The sequence below is a fragment of the Zootoca vivipara genome, chromosome 15, assembly GCF_963506605.1.
Source record: "Zootoca vivipara chromosome 15, rZooViv1.1, whole genome shotgun sequence".
NCBI classification, from domain to species: domain Eukaryota; kingdom Metazoa; phylum Chordata; class Lepidosauria; order Squamata; family Lacertidae; genus Zootoca; species Zootoca vivipara.
In genome coordinates, this window is record NC_083290.1 from 8,680,747 (window position 1) to 8,699,656 (window position 18,910).

General features: G+C 47.4%; 1 protein-coding gene across 1 annotated transcript in view; it reads right to left on the minus strand.

Moving 5' to 3' along the window:
- The window catches only part of NOS2 (nitric oxide synthase 2), a 36,943-nt gene extending 19,692 nt beyond the window's left edge, over window positions 1–17,251 (minus strand). Inside the window, exons 1-11 of the mRNA XM_035139976.2 lie at window positions 17,000–17,251; window positions 13,055–13,254; window positions 9,441–9,516; window positions 7,749–7,862; window positions 6,374–6,522; window positions 5,192–5,354; window positions 3,056–3,147; window positions 2,827–2,968; window positions 1,748–1,887; window positions 609–783; window positions 40–141 (exon numbers count right to left, since the gene is read on the minus strand). Coding sequence (XP_034995867.2) covers window positions 40–141; window positions 609–783; window positions 1,748–1,887; window positions 2,827–2,968; window positions 3,056–3,147; window positions 5,192–5,354; window positions 6,374–6,522; window positions 7,749–7,862; window positions 9,441–9,516; window positions 13,055–13,194 — 1,293 coding nt within the window. The 5' untranslated portion in view covers window positions 13,195–13,254; window positions 17,000–17,251. The remainder of the gene's footprint in view (window positions 1–39; window positions 142–608; window positions 784–1,747; window positions 1,888–2,826; window positions 2,969–3,055; window positions 3,148–5,191; window positions 5,355–6,373; window positions 6,523–7,748; window positions 7,863–9,440; window positions 9,517–13,054; window positions 13,255–16,999) is intronic.
- Window positions 17,252–18,910: the final 1,659 nt, after the last annotated feature.

Consider the following 18,910-nt stretch of genomic DNA (forward strand, 5'->3'; position numbering starts at 1 on the left):
CTACAGCCATTCCCCTCCTGTCCCCCTGCTCCCACTCACCTGAAAGCTATGAAGCACAGCCACATTTACTTCTATCACAGCTTTGTCTTTCCACAGCGAGGAGAGCTTGTTGGTTTCCAGGCCCATCCGCCTCCCTACATCCTACGAAGAAGGAAGAGGTGAAGAAAGAGCAAGGCCACCTTCTGGACTTCAAGGACCCTCATCAACACACCAGAGTAATGGCCTTGTCAGTGGGCCAATAGACGATCTAAGAGTAGCCCTTCACCAAGATGGCACCCACCAGATGCTTTAGACAACAACTCTCACAATTCCCAATGGTTGGTTTTGCTGGCAGAGGCTGATGGGAATTGGCGTCTGGAGGCCACCAAGCTGGGGAAGGCTGCTATGAACTAGCACCACCCAGTTACAGAAATGCTGTAGTGCTACAGAATATTTGCTAACATTCCAACTGCTGAAGGGGAGGGACTGCTCTTTCCTCCAGTGCAAACTGAACAAGAGGAGTCCTTAGCGACATCCACACAGTAGCCCTCTATAGGGCTGCCAATAGAGATGGAGGAGTGCTGCCACTCAAACCACTTTTTTATTATTATTTTAAAAAGAGAGGGTACCTGAAGGATATTGTAGCGCTGTGCATCGCAGAAGTCTCGTACCCCGATCTCGGTCCCCATGTACCAGCCATTGAAAGGGCAAGCTGTGAACTCCAGTCCTCCACACTCAAGGAGCATGTTTGAGACAGCAGGAACGGCGTACCATTTCAGGTCCAGTTCTTTAAACCATTCGTATCTGGGGGGGGGGGAAGGAAACCACACGAAATTCCACCACTCCGTATGGAAGCTCAGAAGTGAGTGCTGCTGTTTATGCAGCCAGCACAGCAGCATCTATTGGGATGGCCCGTAACTCAGTGGTAGAGCACGACAAGTAAGAGCTGACAGTAAGAGCTGTTCGGCAGTGAAATTTGCTGCCAAGGAGTGTGGTGGAGTCTCCTTCTTTGGAGGTCTTTAAGCAGAGGCTTGACAGCCATATGTCAAGAATGCTTTGATGGTGTTTTCTGCTTGGCAGGGGGTTGGACTGGATGGCCCTTGTGGTCTCTTCCAACTCCATGATTCTATGATTCTATGACAAAGGTCCCAGGTTCAACCTCTGAAATTTCCAGATACAGCTGGGAGAAACCCCTGCCTGAAAACCTGGGGGAATTGCTGCCAGCCAGGGTAGACAATAATGAGCTAGATGTGTATTGACTCAATATAAGGCAGATTCCTCTGCATCCATGTGCAAAAGAGAGGTAACAGCAAGCTCAGGGGAGCCCCAAGACTTACAGCAGAACAAAAGATATTTGGGAAGACATGTCAATCCGAGGGTGTTTCCATTGCTTATTAAACTTTCCTTCTGAATTGTTTGTGGGGAGGTTAAATGATGCTGAGTTAAATCAAAGGTCAGCCGACACTTCCGGGTGCATTTTCTCCCCACCTTATTTATTCCCCAAAGTCTGATATTTCAGGGAAGTGGGTTTCTTGCACAAGACCTCCCAACCAACTCTAATGGTCCATCCTGGAATTGCGGGATTCCGTCCCCCCAAATGGAAACAGCCTGGAAGCATCGTTATTCAATGTAATTTTGCTCCGGCAAAAGCCAACAGATTAACCCACCTGGCACACGAGGCCCCAAATAATAGCCTCTCTTCAACAACGGCCTGCCTGCCCATCAAGAGCAGGTCCCGGCCGCTGTCATCTGAGGCCAAGGCACTTACGTGGGATGCTCCATAGACACTTCAAGGACAAGCTCTGGCGGCAGCTCAAACAGTTCCGGGTCTTGGCCATCGGCTTGGAGGATCAGTGGAACCACATCAAAGCGGCCATACTTGGGCTTCCAACCAAGCTGGATGCACAGCTGAGAGAAGCAAAAGAAAGGAGGTGGGATGGGCTTGTTTTCCCCTCTTCTGGCCAAAGCAAAAGAGAGAGACTTAACTCCTTAGATGCTCCTGAAGAGCCAGCAGTGCCTGACGCTCAATGGGAGTGGTGGGGTGGAACGCAGGGAGGCCAACAGTAGGTGGCGCCAGAGCCAATGACTGGCAGAGCAGACTCCAGTTTAACAGTAACAATTGTTATTGTTATTGGCGCTGTGGCTGAAACCACTGAGCCTAGGGCTTGCTGATGAGAAGGTCGGTGGTTCAAATCCCCGCGACAGGGTGAGCTCCCGTTGCTCAGTCCCTGCTCCTGCCAACCTAGCAGTTCGAAAGCACGTCAAAGTGCAAGTAGATCAATAGGTACTGCTACAGCGGGAAGGTAAACGGCGTTTCCGTGTGCTGCTCTGGTTCGCCAGAAGCGGCTTTGTCATGCTGGCCACATGACCTGGAAGCTGTATGCTGGCTCTCTCGGCCAATAATGCGAGATGAGCACGCAACCCTAGAGTCAGTCACGACTGGACCTAATGATCAAGGGTCCCCTTACCTTTTCCTTTACCCCAGCCACTCTGGGTAGCTTCCCACAAAATGCAAAGGGACAAAACAAAACAACAAACATTAAAAACTTCCCTATACAGGGCTGCCTTCAGATGTCAGATAGTTGCTTATCTGTCTGACATCTGATGGGAGGGTGTTCCCCAGAAGACCCTCTGCCTGATTTCCTGTAACCTCACTTTTCGTAGTGAGGGAACCGCCAGAAGGCCCTCAGTACTGGATCTCAGTGGAGGCAGAAAACAGCCATCAGTGTTAGAAGCCATTAATAGGAAGGGACTGGCTGCCGCAAGCTGTCTTCCAGCTTTGTCAAAAGGCTAATAGACAGCTATTGTTTCGATATTTTGGTGGTGCCTGGTTTTCCCCCCGCATACCTGTGTGAACTCCACATTGGCTGGGTCGCCCACAATGGAACCATCTGGCATTGGGTACCCAGCGTATCGGATGAGTTGGCTGTTCCATATCCGGAAGTCGTGCGTCCCATCCGTCCTCTGGGGAAAGACAGTGATGGCAGATCTGTTGCAAGAGACAGAGTGAATGCCAACCAGCTCCTTAATTTCTTAAGGACCCAAGCGAGACAAAAGGAAAAAAAAGAGCTCATACCTTATATTCCCTCCATTGGTGGAATACTCCAAATGGCGGCAGAGGTGCTGAAACATCTCCTTGGCGGTTGTACAGCTGCGGGCATCAAAGACCTAAAAGGCAACAACATTTGGGAACAATGACCAAAATCAATGAGCTTTCCAACACAATTCAGAAGGCAATGAAAGGAAGATGGTGGCAACCTTACAGGAGACCTAGGCCACGTCTGTGCATTTAAAAACACTCTTATACTGTAGGTCATACCCTCCAACATCTCGGTGATACAAATTGGGATGCTTTTTTCTTCTTCTCCTGAGCTCTTGCAGGAGCCAGCAGACTCGTGCCAGAGCGCTGGACCAAAAAACGGGACATTTCAGGGTCAAATCTGAAGCCAGGATGACTACTGTAATTGCAGGATGCTCTGGGACACGGGTGGTGCTGTGGGTTAAACCACAGAGCCTAAGGCTTGCTGATCAGAAGGTCGGCGGTTCAAATCCCCATGACGGGGTGAGCTCCCGTTGCTCGGTCCCAGCTCCTGCCAACCTAGCAGTTCGAAAGCACCTCAAAGTGCAAGTAGATAAATAGGTACCGCTACAGCGGGAAGGTGGGGACCCAGGTGGCGCTGTGGGTTAAATCACAGAGTCTAGGGCTTGCTGATCAGAAGGTCGGCGGTTCGAATCCCTGCAACGGGGTGAGCTCCCGTTGCTTGGTCCCAGCTCCTGCCCACCTAGCAGTTCAAAAGCACATCAAAGTGCAAGTAGATAAATAGGGACCCCCCCGGCGGGAAGGTAAACGGTGTTTCCGTGTGCTGCTCTGGTTCGCCAGAAGCAGCTTTGTCATGCTGGCCACATGACCTGGAAGCTGTCTGCGGACAAACGCTGGCTCCCTCGGCCTATAGAGCGAGATGAGCGCCGCATGAGCGCCGCAACCCCAGAGTCGGACACAACTGGACCTGATGGTCAGGGGCCCCTTTACCTTTACCTTTTTACAGCGGGAAGGTAAACGGCGTTTCCGTGTGCTGCTCTGGTTTGCCAGAAGTGGCTTTGTCATGCTGGCCACATGACCCGGAAGCTGTACGCCGGCTCCTTCGGCCAATAACACGAGATGAGCGCCGCAACCCCAGAGTCGGTCACGACTCGACCTAAAGGTCAGGGGTCCCTTTACCTTTACCTGCTTACATTGGGATGGCTGAGCAGTATAATATCTAACACTCATGTCTTTCCACACAGAATCCTGGGAACTGTAGTCTGCTATGTGTGCTGAGACTTGTGAGGAGACCCCTTTCCCCCTTCACAGAGTTACAATTCCCGGAGTCTCCTGGGAAGAGGGGTAGATGGTTAAACCACGTCGATATGGGTGACGGCAGTCCTTCAGAACCTACTCATAGACATTAATGTGTTATCGACACCACCAGCGATAACTGCAACTGTTTTGCCTTTTATACTGCAAATTGTCCTGCTCGTTGGTTGCGCATTTGTCCCTGTCAGCTGCATGCAAGTAAGCAAAGGTCCACAAATAACAATATTTTGGAGATCCCGAGCCATAAGGTGGCTAGAGTGGCCTCAACTAGGGCCAGGGCCTTTTCAGTATTGGCCCCGACTTGGTGGAACGCTCTCTCACAGGAGACCAGAGCCCTGCGGGATTTGACATCTTTCCACAGGGCCTGCAAGATGGAGCTGTTCCGCCTGGCCTTTGGGTTTCGATTTGGGCCATTTTAAAATGAGGCTGCATTTTTTAAACTATTTTTTAAATCTAAATTGTATTTTAATCTGCATTTTAATCAATTGACTTTCTTTCTTTTACGTTTTATTGTAACTGTATTGATGTTAGCCGCCCTGAGCCTGGCTCGCACTGGGGAGGGCGGGATATAAATAAAATTTATTATTATTATTATTATTATTATTATTATTATTATTATTAAAGGAAGAAATTGGAATGGCAGCTGCCTCACGCAAACACAGTCTGCCCTCAGCCAGGTGACATGCAGCCAGTCCTGGGGCAGCCCAGGTGACTTCCAGCTTCCTCCAGCCACCCTTGTCTCATTGCTGCCCTGGAAGAACTCAGTAAGGAGGAAGAGGGGCATGATTAGGCCCTGCCTGCCTTCCGCCCCACCAGTCCCAATGCGCGCCAGCTGCGACTGCAGACAAACCAAGTCACCTTTAAATTGGACCACTGGATTCTTCCAATGCATCTCGGGGCATTTCTCCAGGCCTGCTTGGTCGCAAAGATGAGCTCTTCCCCAGTCATCTGGTAGGTTCCTGTTGTTTCTATCTCTAGGGCCACGGCTTCCAGGCGTGCAAGGTGCTTTTCTATTTTGGGCCTGGCAGGTGGAGTGGGAGAGGAAACAGAAAACAATGAATAGCAACACTTGGAGCTGATGCAATTCAAAGAGGAGAGGGCAAGAATAGCCGTATATTCCAGATGAAGAGGATGCCCAGATGTGGCTGGTGGTGCAACAAATTCTCCAGGAGATGAAAGGGCGCCCTCCCCTTATCCCAAACTGGGAAGTGAATCCGGGACTCTGAACTTTCATGGTTTTCTTTGATGGCTGCCAATATTCATTACAGTAAAAGACACCATGAAAGAAGAAGCTTGTTAGCTTTAATTTTGGGGGGAGGGGGAAAAATGACTCAGAAGCAATCAGCGGGGCATGAGAATGATCTTGGATATTAGAAACTGCCTTCATAAAAATTAATTGGTGGAAGGGAGATGGTCGATTTAAATTACTCCAGATTTTCATTATTATTTTTTAAAGCCACCTGGATCACTCATGGAGATAATTGGGAGCAGGAGAGATGATTGAAAGCTCAGCCTTGGGGGCCAGCAAGAAATCTTGGGTTCATCTCCCTCCCACCAGCTTTGAGGAACTACCAGTCGTTAATAACGTTCCTCGAACACAAAATAGATCAGGGGTTCGGCAAAGACTAAGCAAATAATCCAGACATCCTTTTTTGATGATGATTTGCTTTTTTGTGATGGTATCAGGGCAGTTATATAGAAGTGGTATGTAAGTTAGCAAATTATTATTATCATCTGGAGGGGCACTCTCGTGTGACGGCGCAACAAAAGCGGGACTAAAATAAAATAAAGCAGAACATTTGTGGTATAAAAAGTTAAGGATTTGAGCAGGAAGCTATGGGATGTTCAGCAATTGGTAATGATGATGCAGTTTGTCCACCGCCCGAAACACTTGCAGGCACAAAGGGTTTTGAAAGTGGGACCACATATAAGTTCCACAAGATGTTTAGGAGCACAAATCCTTGTGAATGAACAGTGGAAAGAGGACGTCTGAAGGGTGGGATCAAAGAAGAAAAAACAAACAAACAAACAAACACTCACTCTTTAAAGGATTTGTAAAACAGGTTGATGAACTCTATTGCTTGAGGTAATAATTCATCTCTCGGGGTGAGCCCATTGCGGGGACCTCGGACCAAACTTTTGGGGTTCATGAGAGATCCCTGGCACACGTTGGTCCTGCAGTGAAGAACCTGAAGTGAACACGCAAGAGCAAGAGGAAGAGAGAAACAGGTGGGTTATTAATTATCAATTAATTAATTAATTATACCCCGCCCATCTGGCTGGGTTTCCCCAGCCACTCTGGGCAGCTTCCAACAGAAGTATCAAAATACAATAATTTATTAAACATTAAAATCTTCCCTAAACAGATGTCCTCTAAAAGTCTGGTAGTTGTTTATCTCTTTGACATCTGGTGGGAGGGCGTTCCACAGGGCGGGTGCCACTACCAAGAAGGCCCTCTGCCTGGTTCCCTGTAACTTGGCTTCTCGCAGCGAGGGAACCGTCAGAAGGCCCTCGGCGCTGGAGCTTAGTGTCCGGGCAGAACAATGGGGGTGGAGACACTCCTTCAGGTATACTGGACCGAGACCGTTTAGCGCTTTAAAGATCAGCACCAACACTTTGAATTGTGCTCGGAAACGTACTGGGAGCCAATGTAGGTCTTTCAAGACCGGTGTTATGTGGTCTCGGCGGCTGCTCCCAGTCACCAGTCTAGCTGCTGCATTCTGGATTAGTTGTAGTTTCCGGGTCACCTTCAAAGGTAGCCCCACATAGAGCGCATTGCAGTAGTCCAAGCGAGAGATAACTAGAGGATAAAACCCATGGCTGGAGCATGAAGGGAAGCTGTGGGCATCTCAAGCACATTTGCAACATTACAATTCCCAGGCTTAAAGAACAAGAGGCACATGCTTCCACATGTCAAGGGCTCCTGTTCAGAATTCAAACCAGCCAAGTAGTCCCTCTCCAAAGCGATTCCATGTCATTCCATTCTGCCTCTCGGAGAAGCTGACAAACAGGGCCATGATCCCCCTGGACTGATTCCAAGTGAGGCAAGTGTGGGCCAGCCGACGGCAGACTGAGAGAGGTGGGGCACTGCCCCATTGCCCCTAACAGGATAGGAGTCTCCACTCGAACCCATCTCCAACGCAAAGTGACCCACCCAAGGCTCTCCCACCAGTCGTGTCACCATCTCTGGAGTGGGACATTGGCTCTACACCTGCTGTTGCATAGCACAAGAAAGTAGCCTCATGGATGCTCGAGTGACAGACAGGCAAAGTGGGGGTGGGCTCTGGGCTCCACCCACTTTGGGCTTTAGCCCTGCCCACTGCTGACAATGTAGCTCTAGGTTGCATTGGTTTCCCTGGCCCTCAGTTGGAATGAGCACCCACCAAAAAATCCATACAGCTCTCTATCATGTTACCTCTTTGGCCTGGTAGTGCAATGCGTCTTGAAGGCTGCTCCCAGTCTCGAAGTTTTTGATGTTTAAATGCCTTGGGCACCGGGACATTTGCTTCATACCATTTGGGGAATGTTTCTGTTCAGGAAAGGAAGCAAAAAAATTATTAAAAAACCACAGACGATGTCATGCTTTTAAAGAAAGGAGCTTGACGAGTTGAAGCGAGAGTCAGGAAAGGAATGGCAGCAGAGAGAGAGGAAGAGAGCTAAATGTATTGATGTATATATTTATTATTATGGGACATGGGTGACGCTGTGGGTTAAACCACAGAGCCTAGGGCTTGCCGATCAGAAGGTCGGCGGTTCTAATCCCCATGACGGGGTGAGCTCCCGTTGCTCGGTCCCAGCTCCTGCCAACCTAGCAGTTCGAAAGCATGAAGTGCAAGTAGATAAATAGGTACCGCTACAGCGGGAAGGTAAACAGCGTTTCCGTGTGCTGCTCTGGTTCACCAGAAGCGGCTCAGTCATGCTGGCCACATGACCTGGAGGCTGTACGCCGGCTCCCTTGGCCAATAGAGCGAGATGAGTGCCGCAACCCCAGAGTCGGTCATGACTGGACCTAATGGTCAGGGGTCCCTTTACCTTTACCTATATACTTATTTAGTTTACATCCCACCTTTCCTCCAAGGAGATGGAAGCAGAATTGCAGAGTTTGAGGGGACCACAAGGATCCTCTAGTCCAACCCCTTGCAATGCAGGAATCCTTTTTGCCCAACGTGGGGCTCAAACCCACAACCCTGAGATTAAGAGTCTGTGCTCTACTGATGGAGCTATCAGGAGCTCTTAAATGAAGGTGGCGCACATGGTTCTCCCACATTTTATCCTCACAACAACCCTGTGAGGTAGGCTAGAATAGGAGTGAGTGACCAGCCCAAGCTCTGGAAGAGTTTAGGCAGGCATGTCAAACCTGCGGCCCTCCAGATGTTTTGGACTACAATTCTCATCTTCCCCAACCACTGGTTCTGCTAGCTAGGGATCATGGGAGTTGTAGGCCAAAACATCTGGAGGGCAGCAGGTTTGACATGCCTGGTTTAGGGTGTCTTTTGGGTGACTGGTGCTGTGGATCTCCACCTGTGCTCAACCTGTACGTGAAAAACCGATCACAAAATGCTGCTAAGTTCTCAGCGACCTCTTTCCAAAGGAAACATATCCTGGAAGCCCGCTGTCATGGATGCTTTTGTTGAGATTCCTGCATTGCGGGGGTTGGACTAGATGTTCCTTGGGGTCCCTTCCGACTTTGCAATTGTATTCTTTCTAAATTGCCTTGTACCAAACAAGATTATTTGTCCATCTAGCTCAGAAGCGTCTACACTGGCTGACAGGGGCTCTGCAGGGTTTTAGGGAAAGGAATTTCCCAATCCAAGCCAGAGATTGAGCCCAAGCCATGTGCTCTCCCACTGAGCAACAGCCCATCTCCCCCAAAAGCTGGCGCACCTGGCTCATGCCTCCCATGTTATCCTCTCAACAGCCCTGCGAGGTCGTTTAGGCTATGGCAAAGTGGCTCATTCCTTGGTCTTCTCTGCCCAGCAAGAATGAGAACCTGGACCACTCAAACCTTAGTCCTATGCATCATATATCCCAAATCATCATACGTAGGACGTCAAGGCTGTAACGTCTTGCCCCCTTTGGAATAAGGGCACCCCAAATTTAAACTCACCTCTCTTGCCGTTACAGTGATCACGTCAAGTTTCTTGCTTAGGCCATTTAACGAGGCGACTTCTCGTTTTGCCAGGCTGTAAGAACAAGGAGGAATTGATTTCATAAGAGTCGGGAATGGGGAGAATGTCGCTGAAAGCCAGCCTTTAGTATCTTGGCACCTTGGCACAGATATACTGGGAAGCAGTCCTGCCTGGTTTGTAGTCCAGAACATCTTTTTTTAGAAGACATCTGAAGGCTTTTATATATGTTGGAAGCCACCCAGATTGGTTGAGGCAACCAGACAGATGAGTGGGGTATAAATAATAGAAAGTAGTAGTAGTATGCACTAGAAACTAGGCTTTTAGCATTGCAGCTCCAGCCCTCTGGAATCAGTTACCTGCTGAAATCCAGCAGCTGCTAAGTGTCTGATAGTTAGGCATCTATGGAAGACTGTTTTGTTTAGGCTTCCCCCAAGGTGTGGCCCAGTCATTTATGGCAGCGTTTCTCAACCGCTGTTCCGCGGCACACTAGTGTGCTGCGAGACACTGGCTGGTGTGCCGCGACGTGCGGCGACGAGAAGGGCGATTTGCATTGTCACGTGCCTGGCGGCCGCCAATGAACAACTCTGACACGCCGGAAAGGAAGCCGGTCGGGTCACGACGCGGAGCGAGCGCAGCTCTCAACAGCCATCACCACGGGAGGGTGGTTTTAGACAAACTTAAAGAAGCTGGCTGGATGAGCTCAACCTGAAACTTGCTGAGCAAAGGATTGTGCTGGCAGAGAAATCAGCGGCTTGTGAAGCCTTATTACAGGAGATTGCAACCAACACAGCAATTGGCAAGTGTTTCTTACAGTCATAATTATATAGTCAATATAGGGCGGCACAGAGTTAATTTTTTTAACTTTTTTAATGGTGGTGTGCCTCGTGATTTTTTTCATGGAACAAGTGTGCCTTGGCCCAAAAAAGGTTGAGAAACACTGATTTATGGTACAGTACATTAATTGTACATCTGTAGGAACACAGACCCTTCCAGTGTCCCTGTTTTCCAGGGACAGTCCCAGATTTACAGAAGCTATCCCAGTTTCTGATTTGATCCCAGAATGTCTCACTTTTCCTTAGGACGTCCCTGTTTTCATTGGGGAAACGTTGGAGGGTATGGGAACAGCTGTTGCTTTACGGAATTCGGCTTTAGTCATTTTTAGAATTTAGGAACAGTCTACCAAGTCAGACCGTAGAGTCCATCCAGCTTAGTATTGTCAACACTGACTGGCAGCAATCTCTCCAGGATTGAAGAAAGAGGGCATTCCAAGCACTCTTTAGAGATGTCATTGGGGATCGAACCTTCTGCTTGCAAAGCAAGTGTCTTGGGGGGTATGGCCCTACCCCAAACATTTGTATTTTGTCTTGCTTCAGTGGCCTCAGGCTGTAAAGCAGCTTGCAAATTTGCAAAAGGAATAAAGCTAGAAGAACACTGCGTTGGGAGGACTCCGGGGTAGCCAAGGCTGGTCTATATCACTTTGGTATAGAGGGGAAGCTTCCCAAGCTTGGGTTAAATTGGGAAGTTTAAGCAGGAGATTCCCAGGGGGTGCTGGCTGTGATCAGAGCCTGGAGGAACCACCCAAGGAGACAAACAAAGGAGCCACGTCAACCAGCTTCAAATATAATCTTGCAGCAGGCTAGTTATAGCAGCGAAACAAAGGGAGGGAAAGTGCTTGACAGAACTGGCCGCTTTGGGGAATTCGCTGGAGGAAAGGTTCTGAAAAGAAGTGAGGACTGACAGCTTGTTAGGAAAATAACTGTGGATTTCCTGCATGGAATTGGTTTCCTGTATAATGATGACTCCTGAACTCTTCTCTCTTCCTTTTCACTTTGACGATGGCTGGGGATCAGGAGACTGTTTATGGAAGGGGTGCCTGTAGCTGGGCAGCTGCTTGGCATGCAGAAGGACCCAGGTTCAATCCCCAATGTAGGGCTGGCTGGAGAAACTGGGAGAACCAAAATCGATGCATCCTTCTGTCCTTAAGTCGGGGTGGGTGACTCCTAGGATAAGAGATCCGCTTGGTGCATGCATTTGCTGACAAATTAGAGAGCCGGTTGTGTTGGTCTGTTAGTGCAAACACACACAAGGAGATCAAGGGTCTAGAAGCCAAGCCTGATGAGGAACGGTTGAAGGAGCTGGTTATGTTCAGCCTGAAAAAGGGGAGACTGAGAGGAGATATGATAGCCATCTTCAAATATCTCAAGGGCTGTCACATGGAAGAGGGAACAAACTTGTTTTCTCCTGCTCTGGAAGGTAGGACTCGAAAAAAAGGAGATTCCAACTAAACAGCAGGAAAAACTTTCTGACACTAAGAGCTGTTTGATAGTGGAACAGTCTCCCTCGGGAAGTGGTGGGCTCTCCTTCCGTGGAGGTTTTCAAGCAGAGGCTGGATGGACATCTGTCATGGATGCTTGAGCTGAGTTTCCTGCATTGCAAGGGGGTTGGGCTAGATGACCCTCGGGGGTCCCTTCCAATTCTAGAATTCTATCAACTTTAAAGGCTAGCCACTTTACTGTGGAACACACTTTGGAGCCCTCTTTTGTCTGATGCATCAGATACAACACCTTTGGCTGATGTCATCACTGCGCAGCAGGAGTCAGATAGATAAAAAGCACCCATTGCACCAGTGTGATCCAAAGAAACAGCTGCTCTTCTCAAGGTTTATTGGGAAGTTCTGCTTGGGCTTTGCCTCGGCCTTCCTTTTCCCCACCATTGGCTCCTACTCTTCAAGTAGGAAGGAAGTAGACAAGCGTCTTGGTGGATCAGACCAAGAGGCTCCATTGAGTCTGGCATCCTCCATCCCAAGGCAGCCAATCAGGTGCTTTAAGAAAACTCACACGCAGGCAACATCTCCTGGCTTTCAGGGGCACACTTCCATTGAACATGGAGGTTCTATTAGCATTTATTCATTCATTTATGGTGGCTGGCTGTGGCTACACATTGGCTAGTCCTTATGCAGCTGGACAGCACTATCTATGCACAAGAAGGTGGCATCTATAGATTTGGAGACGTATTTTTCAAAAAAGAATTGGGAAAGCTAAGATTACAGGCATCCCCAAACTGCGGCCCTCCAGATGTTTTGGCCTACAACTACCATGATCCCTAGCTAACAGGACCAGTGGTCGGGGAAGATGGGTATTGTAGTCCACAACATCTGGAGAGCCGAAGTTTGGGGGTGCCTGGCTAAGAACAAAATAACTATCAGCCCCAAAGAGCTCAGGGAGCATACTCAACAGCCAGGGAATGCTGACTTGACTGCGGAAGCAAGGTAAACCACGACAAGGAAATGGAATGGAGTGTCTTGACAAAGGTCATGGCTGGCAGGCTAGCATGGATTGTTCTGAAAAGGGTGTGGCTGGCTGGAGCCCTAAGCATTGCATTTCACACCGCAGGCCCTACTTGGGAATATAGCTGTCTCCCTTTGAAAGAATCCGAGCCGGTAGCCCATCACACAGCAGTAACATCCATATGCCAATTTTGCATCGCAGGAAGAGGAATTTCCTTTTTCGCCTCTCCTGGATCTACTGCCTGTCAGTTTCACCAGGTGAAGTTCCTGTGGTTCTGAGTGAAGGAGAGAAGGAAGCACTCTCACCTGTGAAAGTTCCCAGTTGCTTTTTCCATGCTGCTGCTGCTGTTGTTGTTATTGTTGTTGTTGTTGATATCCTTCCCTTCTTGGGACTCAATCTTACTGGTTTGAGGCTTAAAAAGGAAAGGGCACATCATCCTTTGCATTTCCGGTGTATGTGTGCTCAACAGCTCACAAACTCTGCTCTATGCAAGGTAGACGCCCGTCTGCAAAGGAAACAGATACGAGGAAGTTCAGGTGAATGAATAGCCCTTTTTAAAAAGTAAAGAATAGACATAAATTTAAAGAAGAATTAAAAAGAATTGAACTGGGTACGGAAAGTGACTGTTGAATGGGACACAGCTGCAGGCCTGCGCATAAAATAAGGTTGCCATGTTTCAAGAAGTGAAAATCCAGACTTTTTAAATGGTTTTTAAAAATTCTGCCAGGACACCCTTATGGCAGCCATAAAACACACGTCTAGAGTGAGAGACTGGGGTGATGTCAGCTCTTTGCAGGAACTCTTCTCGCGGTGCAACTTTTGTGGAGGAGCTGAGAGTTTGTCCAGACTCTGGGTGACAGGGGTGCCAACTTGAATTAAATATTGGGGAGGGGCAGGCAAGCCCCGCCCTGCATAATCGATCACATGGCACTGTGCACGTACACCATTTGAATGGCAATGCCCATCAACTTTTTGGGGGTGTGCCCTCTCAAATATTTTATTGGGGAGGGTGAAGCTCCCTCGGCTCCTAGGAATTGACTCCTATGCTGGGTGAGAGCCAGGAGGTGAAGAGGCTTTGTCTAAAGGAGAAGGAACTGGTTTTGATTCATATTTATTAGTAATTTTGTGTTAATGTAAAAAATTTTATACATGACTGAATTTTTTGTAATATTGGTTGTTTAAGTTGTCTGTTGTTGCTTCAGCTTTCTGTAGAGACATATTTTAATCTTTTAAGTGGTACAGCAATAAAAGCAAATGTTTGGTGCCTTCTTAGTTTTTAGAGCGGGGATGGGGAACTTGTAGTCCTCTCAAGGTTCTTGGACTACAACTCCCATCATGCCTGAGCACTGATCCTGCTGGGAATAATGGGAGTTGTAGTCCAACCCCTAGAAGGCCGTCAGTTCCTCATTCCCTATACATGGCTTTAGATTATGTATTACAGAATGTTTGCCGTGCGATTATATTTGCAGTGCAATTGTTTTAACTTTGAATAACTTAATTAAAATGAGAAGGGGTGTGTGTGTGTTTGTGTGTGTGTGTTTGTGCTATGGAGATAGAGTATTTTTCTCTCTCCCTCTCATGTAACACCAGAATTTAGGCTCACCCAAGGAAATCAATGGGTCACAGATCCAGGACTGACAATACCCCTGTTTGAGTGTTCAGTCCTTACACACAGTGAAAATTATAACATGGAAACCTAGTCAGCTGCCCTTTGCCCAGTCGGATCTAGGTCAGTTTTGTCTACCCTGACTGGCAGAAGCTTTTGAAGGTCTCAGGCAGGGAATATTTCCCAACCCAACCTGGAGATGCCGTTCAGGATTAAACCTTGGTCCTTCTGCATGCAAACAGATTCTCTGCTACTGAGCTACAGCTCTTCCTCGTTTGCCACCCAAAATCAAGTACAATGGTGCCTCGCAAGACGAATTTAATTCGTTCCACGAGTCAAATCGTTTTGCGAAAAATTCGTCTTGCGAATTGCGGTTTCTCATAAGAATGCATTGAAATTTCTTTTTTTGCCCATAGGAACGCATTAATTAAATTTCAATGCATTCCTATGGGAAACCGCGATTCGCAAGACGAATTTTTCGCAAAACGAATTCATCTTGCGAGTCACCATCAGATCGCAAGACGCATTCATCTTGCGACAAATTCGTCTTGCAGGGCATTCGTCTTGCGAGGTACCACTGTACTGTATTTTCCTGCCTATAAGACTACTTTTTAACCCAGGAAAATCTTCTCAAAAGTCGGGGGTCGTCTTATACGCCGGGTCGTATTTCTTATACGGCGAGTATATCCCAAACTCTATATTTTAACTGGAAAAGTTGGGGGTCGTCTTATATGCCCAGTCGTCTTATACGCCCGAAAATACAGTAAATAAATAAAAAATACTTAACTAAAAGTAGGAATGATCTGAATATTTGAAATTGAAATGCTCTACCACCAAAAAAAGGCTCTGCTCATCTCTCTTGCTCAGCCAGCAGAGCGGTCATTCAGTACTTTCAAGGGAGTAAAAGACCTGGCTAAGGTAAACGATTGCATTGAGGGGAGCATCTCCCTGGGCTCTGCTTCCTGAGTGCGCACATAAAAACAGCACTGGAAAAAGGAGGGATTTGAGAACAAAGTGCTGAAAAAGTTTTCAGCAAATCCAAGAAAGCTCGTTTTAGTTTAGATTTTAAAAATGAAGTGTAAAAGATGTGTTCTTGGTAATTTTGCAAAATATACTCCCTGATGCTTTTTTAAATTTAACTTCCTGGTTTTCAAATGACTGGAGATTTTGACAGACTTTTCCGAGCACTGGGGGTCAAAAGAAAATAATATAAAACAATCAAAAATGGAAAAGAATCCAGACATTTCATTCTGAATCTGACAGACGGAACCAGACGGAGGATGATGACAGGTGGATGTCTTGCTCTCCCCCCCCCCCAAATAAATCCTGGCTACGCCCATGAACTCTGGTTATCTCTGTGATGGCTCAGCTAAAAGCGAGCCTATTTCAGACCTTCAGCTTGAGAAAACCAGGTTGCAGTGCTAAGCTGAAGGGGCCTGGGGTGCCCTTCTCCACCCCGAGGGCTGGATTCACTTCTGGGCAACTTTCTGAGGATTGCATGCCAGGAGTGAATGGGGCCAGAGGCAAAAGTGGGCAGGGCAACAAATGCAAATTTCACCTTTGCACAAGAGTCTTGACACACACTCCCACCCCCATTTCTGCCTTCCATCCAGGCAAGTGGGAGGCATTGTTACAGCTCAAGGATGCAAAGCCCAGGGGTGCAAAGGGGGTGTGGCTGGAGGAGAATTCCAAGGGCCGGGTAGAAAGGTCTGGAGGGCCACACCTGGCCCTGAGGTTCCCCACCCATGCTGAAATTCAGGAAGCCCCATTGAAGAGGGATTGCTTCTAAGAGGATATGCACAGAGCACTGCGTTGTCTACGTCAGTGTTTCCCAACCTTGTGCCTCCAGCTGTTTTTGGACTACAACTCCCATCATCCCTAGCTAGCAAGACCAGTGGTCAGGAATGATGGGAATTGTAGTCCGAAAACAGCTGGAGGCACAAGGTAGGGAAACACTGGTCTACGTCACCCCCACGCATTCTGTAAACAATTTAAATGCACCAAAAATTAAGTATTCCTCTCATCTTCAGATCAATCATTCACTAAACACATGCCGTTAACACTACAAGGTTCCATGCACTACAACTGAATGGTTACGATTGAGGAAAGTGCTTAAACTTCCCCTGGAAGCATTGGAATCAAATGCTTAAGGCAGAATCCGAACTGTGCAGGCGCAGAAGCAAATCTCATTTGAGTCCAGTGGAGTTTACTGCCAAGAGAAACTGGGCTTAGGGTGGCAGCCTTGTTTTTTGCAGGATCGGGTCCACCGCTGCCTTTTAAAAACCCCAAAGAGATAGGATGATGTTCTACAATATTTCAACAATGTTTCTATGGTTTAACTAGAATGAGCATTGCGCAAGCTTCAGGTAAAAGATACACACACACACACACACACACACACACAGGCTTATGTTTAACCCCCATCTCAATTTCCATGTACAATCCCTATTCACTGAAATAACTTTTAAAAAACCTAAGTATAACTGCAATCTAGGAGCCTTTTGTACATTAATGTATTCCATTAGGACTATGCGCTGTCTTTCGACAAAACCCAAGCAAAATGCCACACTTTTGCCCGTCCTTTTTCATTTTAGCGATAAAGCTAGGTCTTCGTTTCCGTCTCTCCTGCTGAAAAATCATTTACCTTTGTTGAACTGGGACTTCTTTATGTTAAATCTCCGCAGGATACCTGTGGATCAGTATCCGATGGCTGGCATCTGTCTTGAGCAGCTGGAATCCCTAGATCTTCCCTGCCAGATTTAGCCTGCTCCAATCATCTCTCATTTTCTCCCCGGTGCTCATCCAACGAAAGAGAGCTTTGATTTCCTGAATCTCAGCCTTAATGCCAAACCCTCAGCAGACCAGACTGTGGCAAAGTTTCTGCAGCGACCCAGCAAGAGGGCAGACTCAGCTATTTCTCCCTACTGGCGAAGCTGGAATGAAAGAATCCTTTCCCCCAGTTGGAATAATCACTGAGCTGTCAGCAAAAAGGAATTGTCTTACCTTGAGTGATTTTTTTTTTGGTTTTGTTTTGTTTTGTTTTGTTTTAACCAGTCATTTGGCAGAAGGTCTTTGCAAACGAAGACTCCCTCTCTTTCTCTCTCTCTCTTTTTACTCTCCAGATACCCTGAAACTAATCTCTGAAATCCAGACAACCTGCAAAGGCAAAATGCATTTTTATACCCTTCTAGATGCAAATTGAGAAGGGGGAAATATATGAGTGTGGCAGCAATAACAAACAAATAAAATTAAAGAGGAAAACCCCCAATTTTGGTGAGCATTGCCAGGAGAGAAATTTGTCCGGTCTGCTTCAGATGACACGCACACACACCCAACCCACCCAACATGTGAATGAGTGAGTGAGTCCACCCTCCCTCCACGCAAACTTCCCTGAATCGTGAAATAAGGAAATACGGTCACTCCTGGTGCTATTTTTGGAACAAGTGAGCCTAGGAAGGACATACGCAACAAATGAAGCAGAATGGTGCAGCAGTCTGTGTGTAAGAAGCCGGCTGTGAATTTCTCAAGCGAAGTTGAAATAAGTTAAGAAAGCTCTCTGTCTCTCTCTCTCCAGAGAAGCTCCAGAGAAGCGGACATGGAGCAATGGATTCAAACTACAAGAAAGAAAAGAAGATTAAGGGGTGGTATGATAGCCATGTTCAAATATATGAAAGGATGTCATATGGAGGAGGGAGAAAGATTGTTTTCTGCTTCTCCAAACTTCAAGAAAGAAGATTCCACCTAAACATTAGGAAGAACTTCCTGACAGTAAGAGCTGTTCGGCAGTGGACTTTGCTGCCAAGGAGTGTGGTGGAGTCTCCTTCTTTGGAGGTCTTTAAGCGGAGGCTTGACAGCCATCTGTCAGGAATGCTATGATGGTGTTTCCTGCTTGGCAGGGGGTTGGACTGGATGGCCCTTGTGGTCTCTTCCAACTCTATGATTCTATGATTTTATGATTCTCTCTCTCTCTCCCGGTTGCCTTCCCTGCTTTGCAAAGCATCCTCCATCACTTCCTAGATGAAAACGAAGAAGCACAAATGCCCCACTAACCACTCTTCTCACACAGCAAGAATTGTCGCTCGAGTTCCCCACGCCACACCACAACAACTGTGTGCAACTGCATGCCATCAGAAGCAGACAGGTGTTGATTCATAAATGCTTTCTTATCTTTCCTATCATGAATTCAGATCTCCACATTTCCAGTGGTTACTGATCTTTAGATCCTCCTGAAAAATCGCTGGGATCTGAGTGCAAAGTCCACCTATGAAACACATTTTCGTATGTACACATTTTTTGCAAGCAATTATCCCCAATATAATATATATTTCTGCATGTCATTTTCACTAAGATCTTCATTTTGACGCATGCTTTCCTCCTAACACGTGCAATTTTTGCAAACGCTATTTGGCTGGAGAGGTGCATCGCAAAATTCGGATTTGTGTGAATTTTGAAGAACAGCCGCCTACCGTTTTTTGATAGAGCGGATTTGATGGATTCGTCTGAACAAACATGTGTGTCTGCCATGCTCACATATGCAATGTACAGCTCTGAGAGG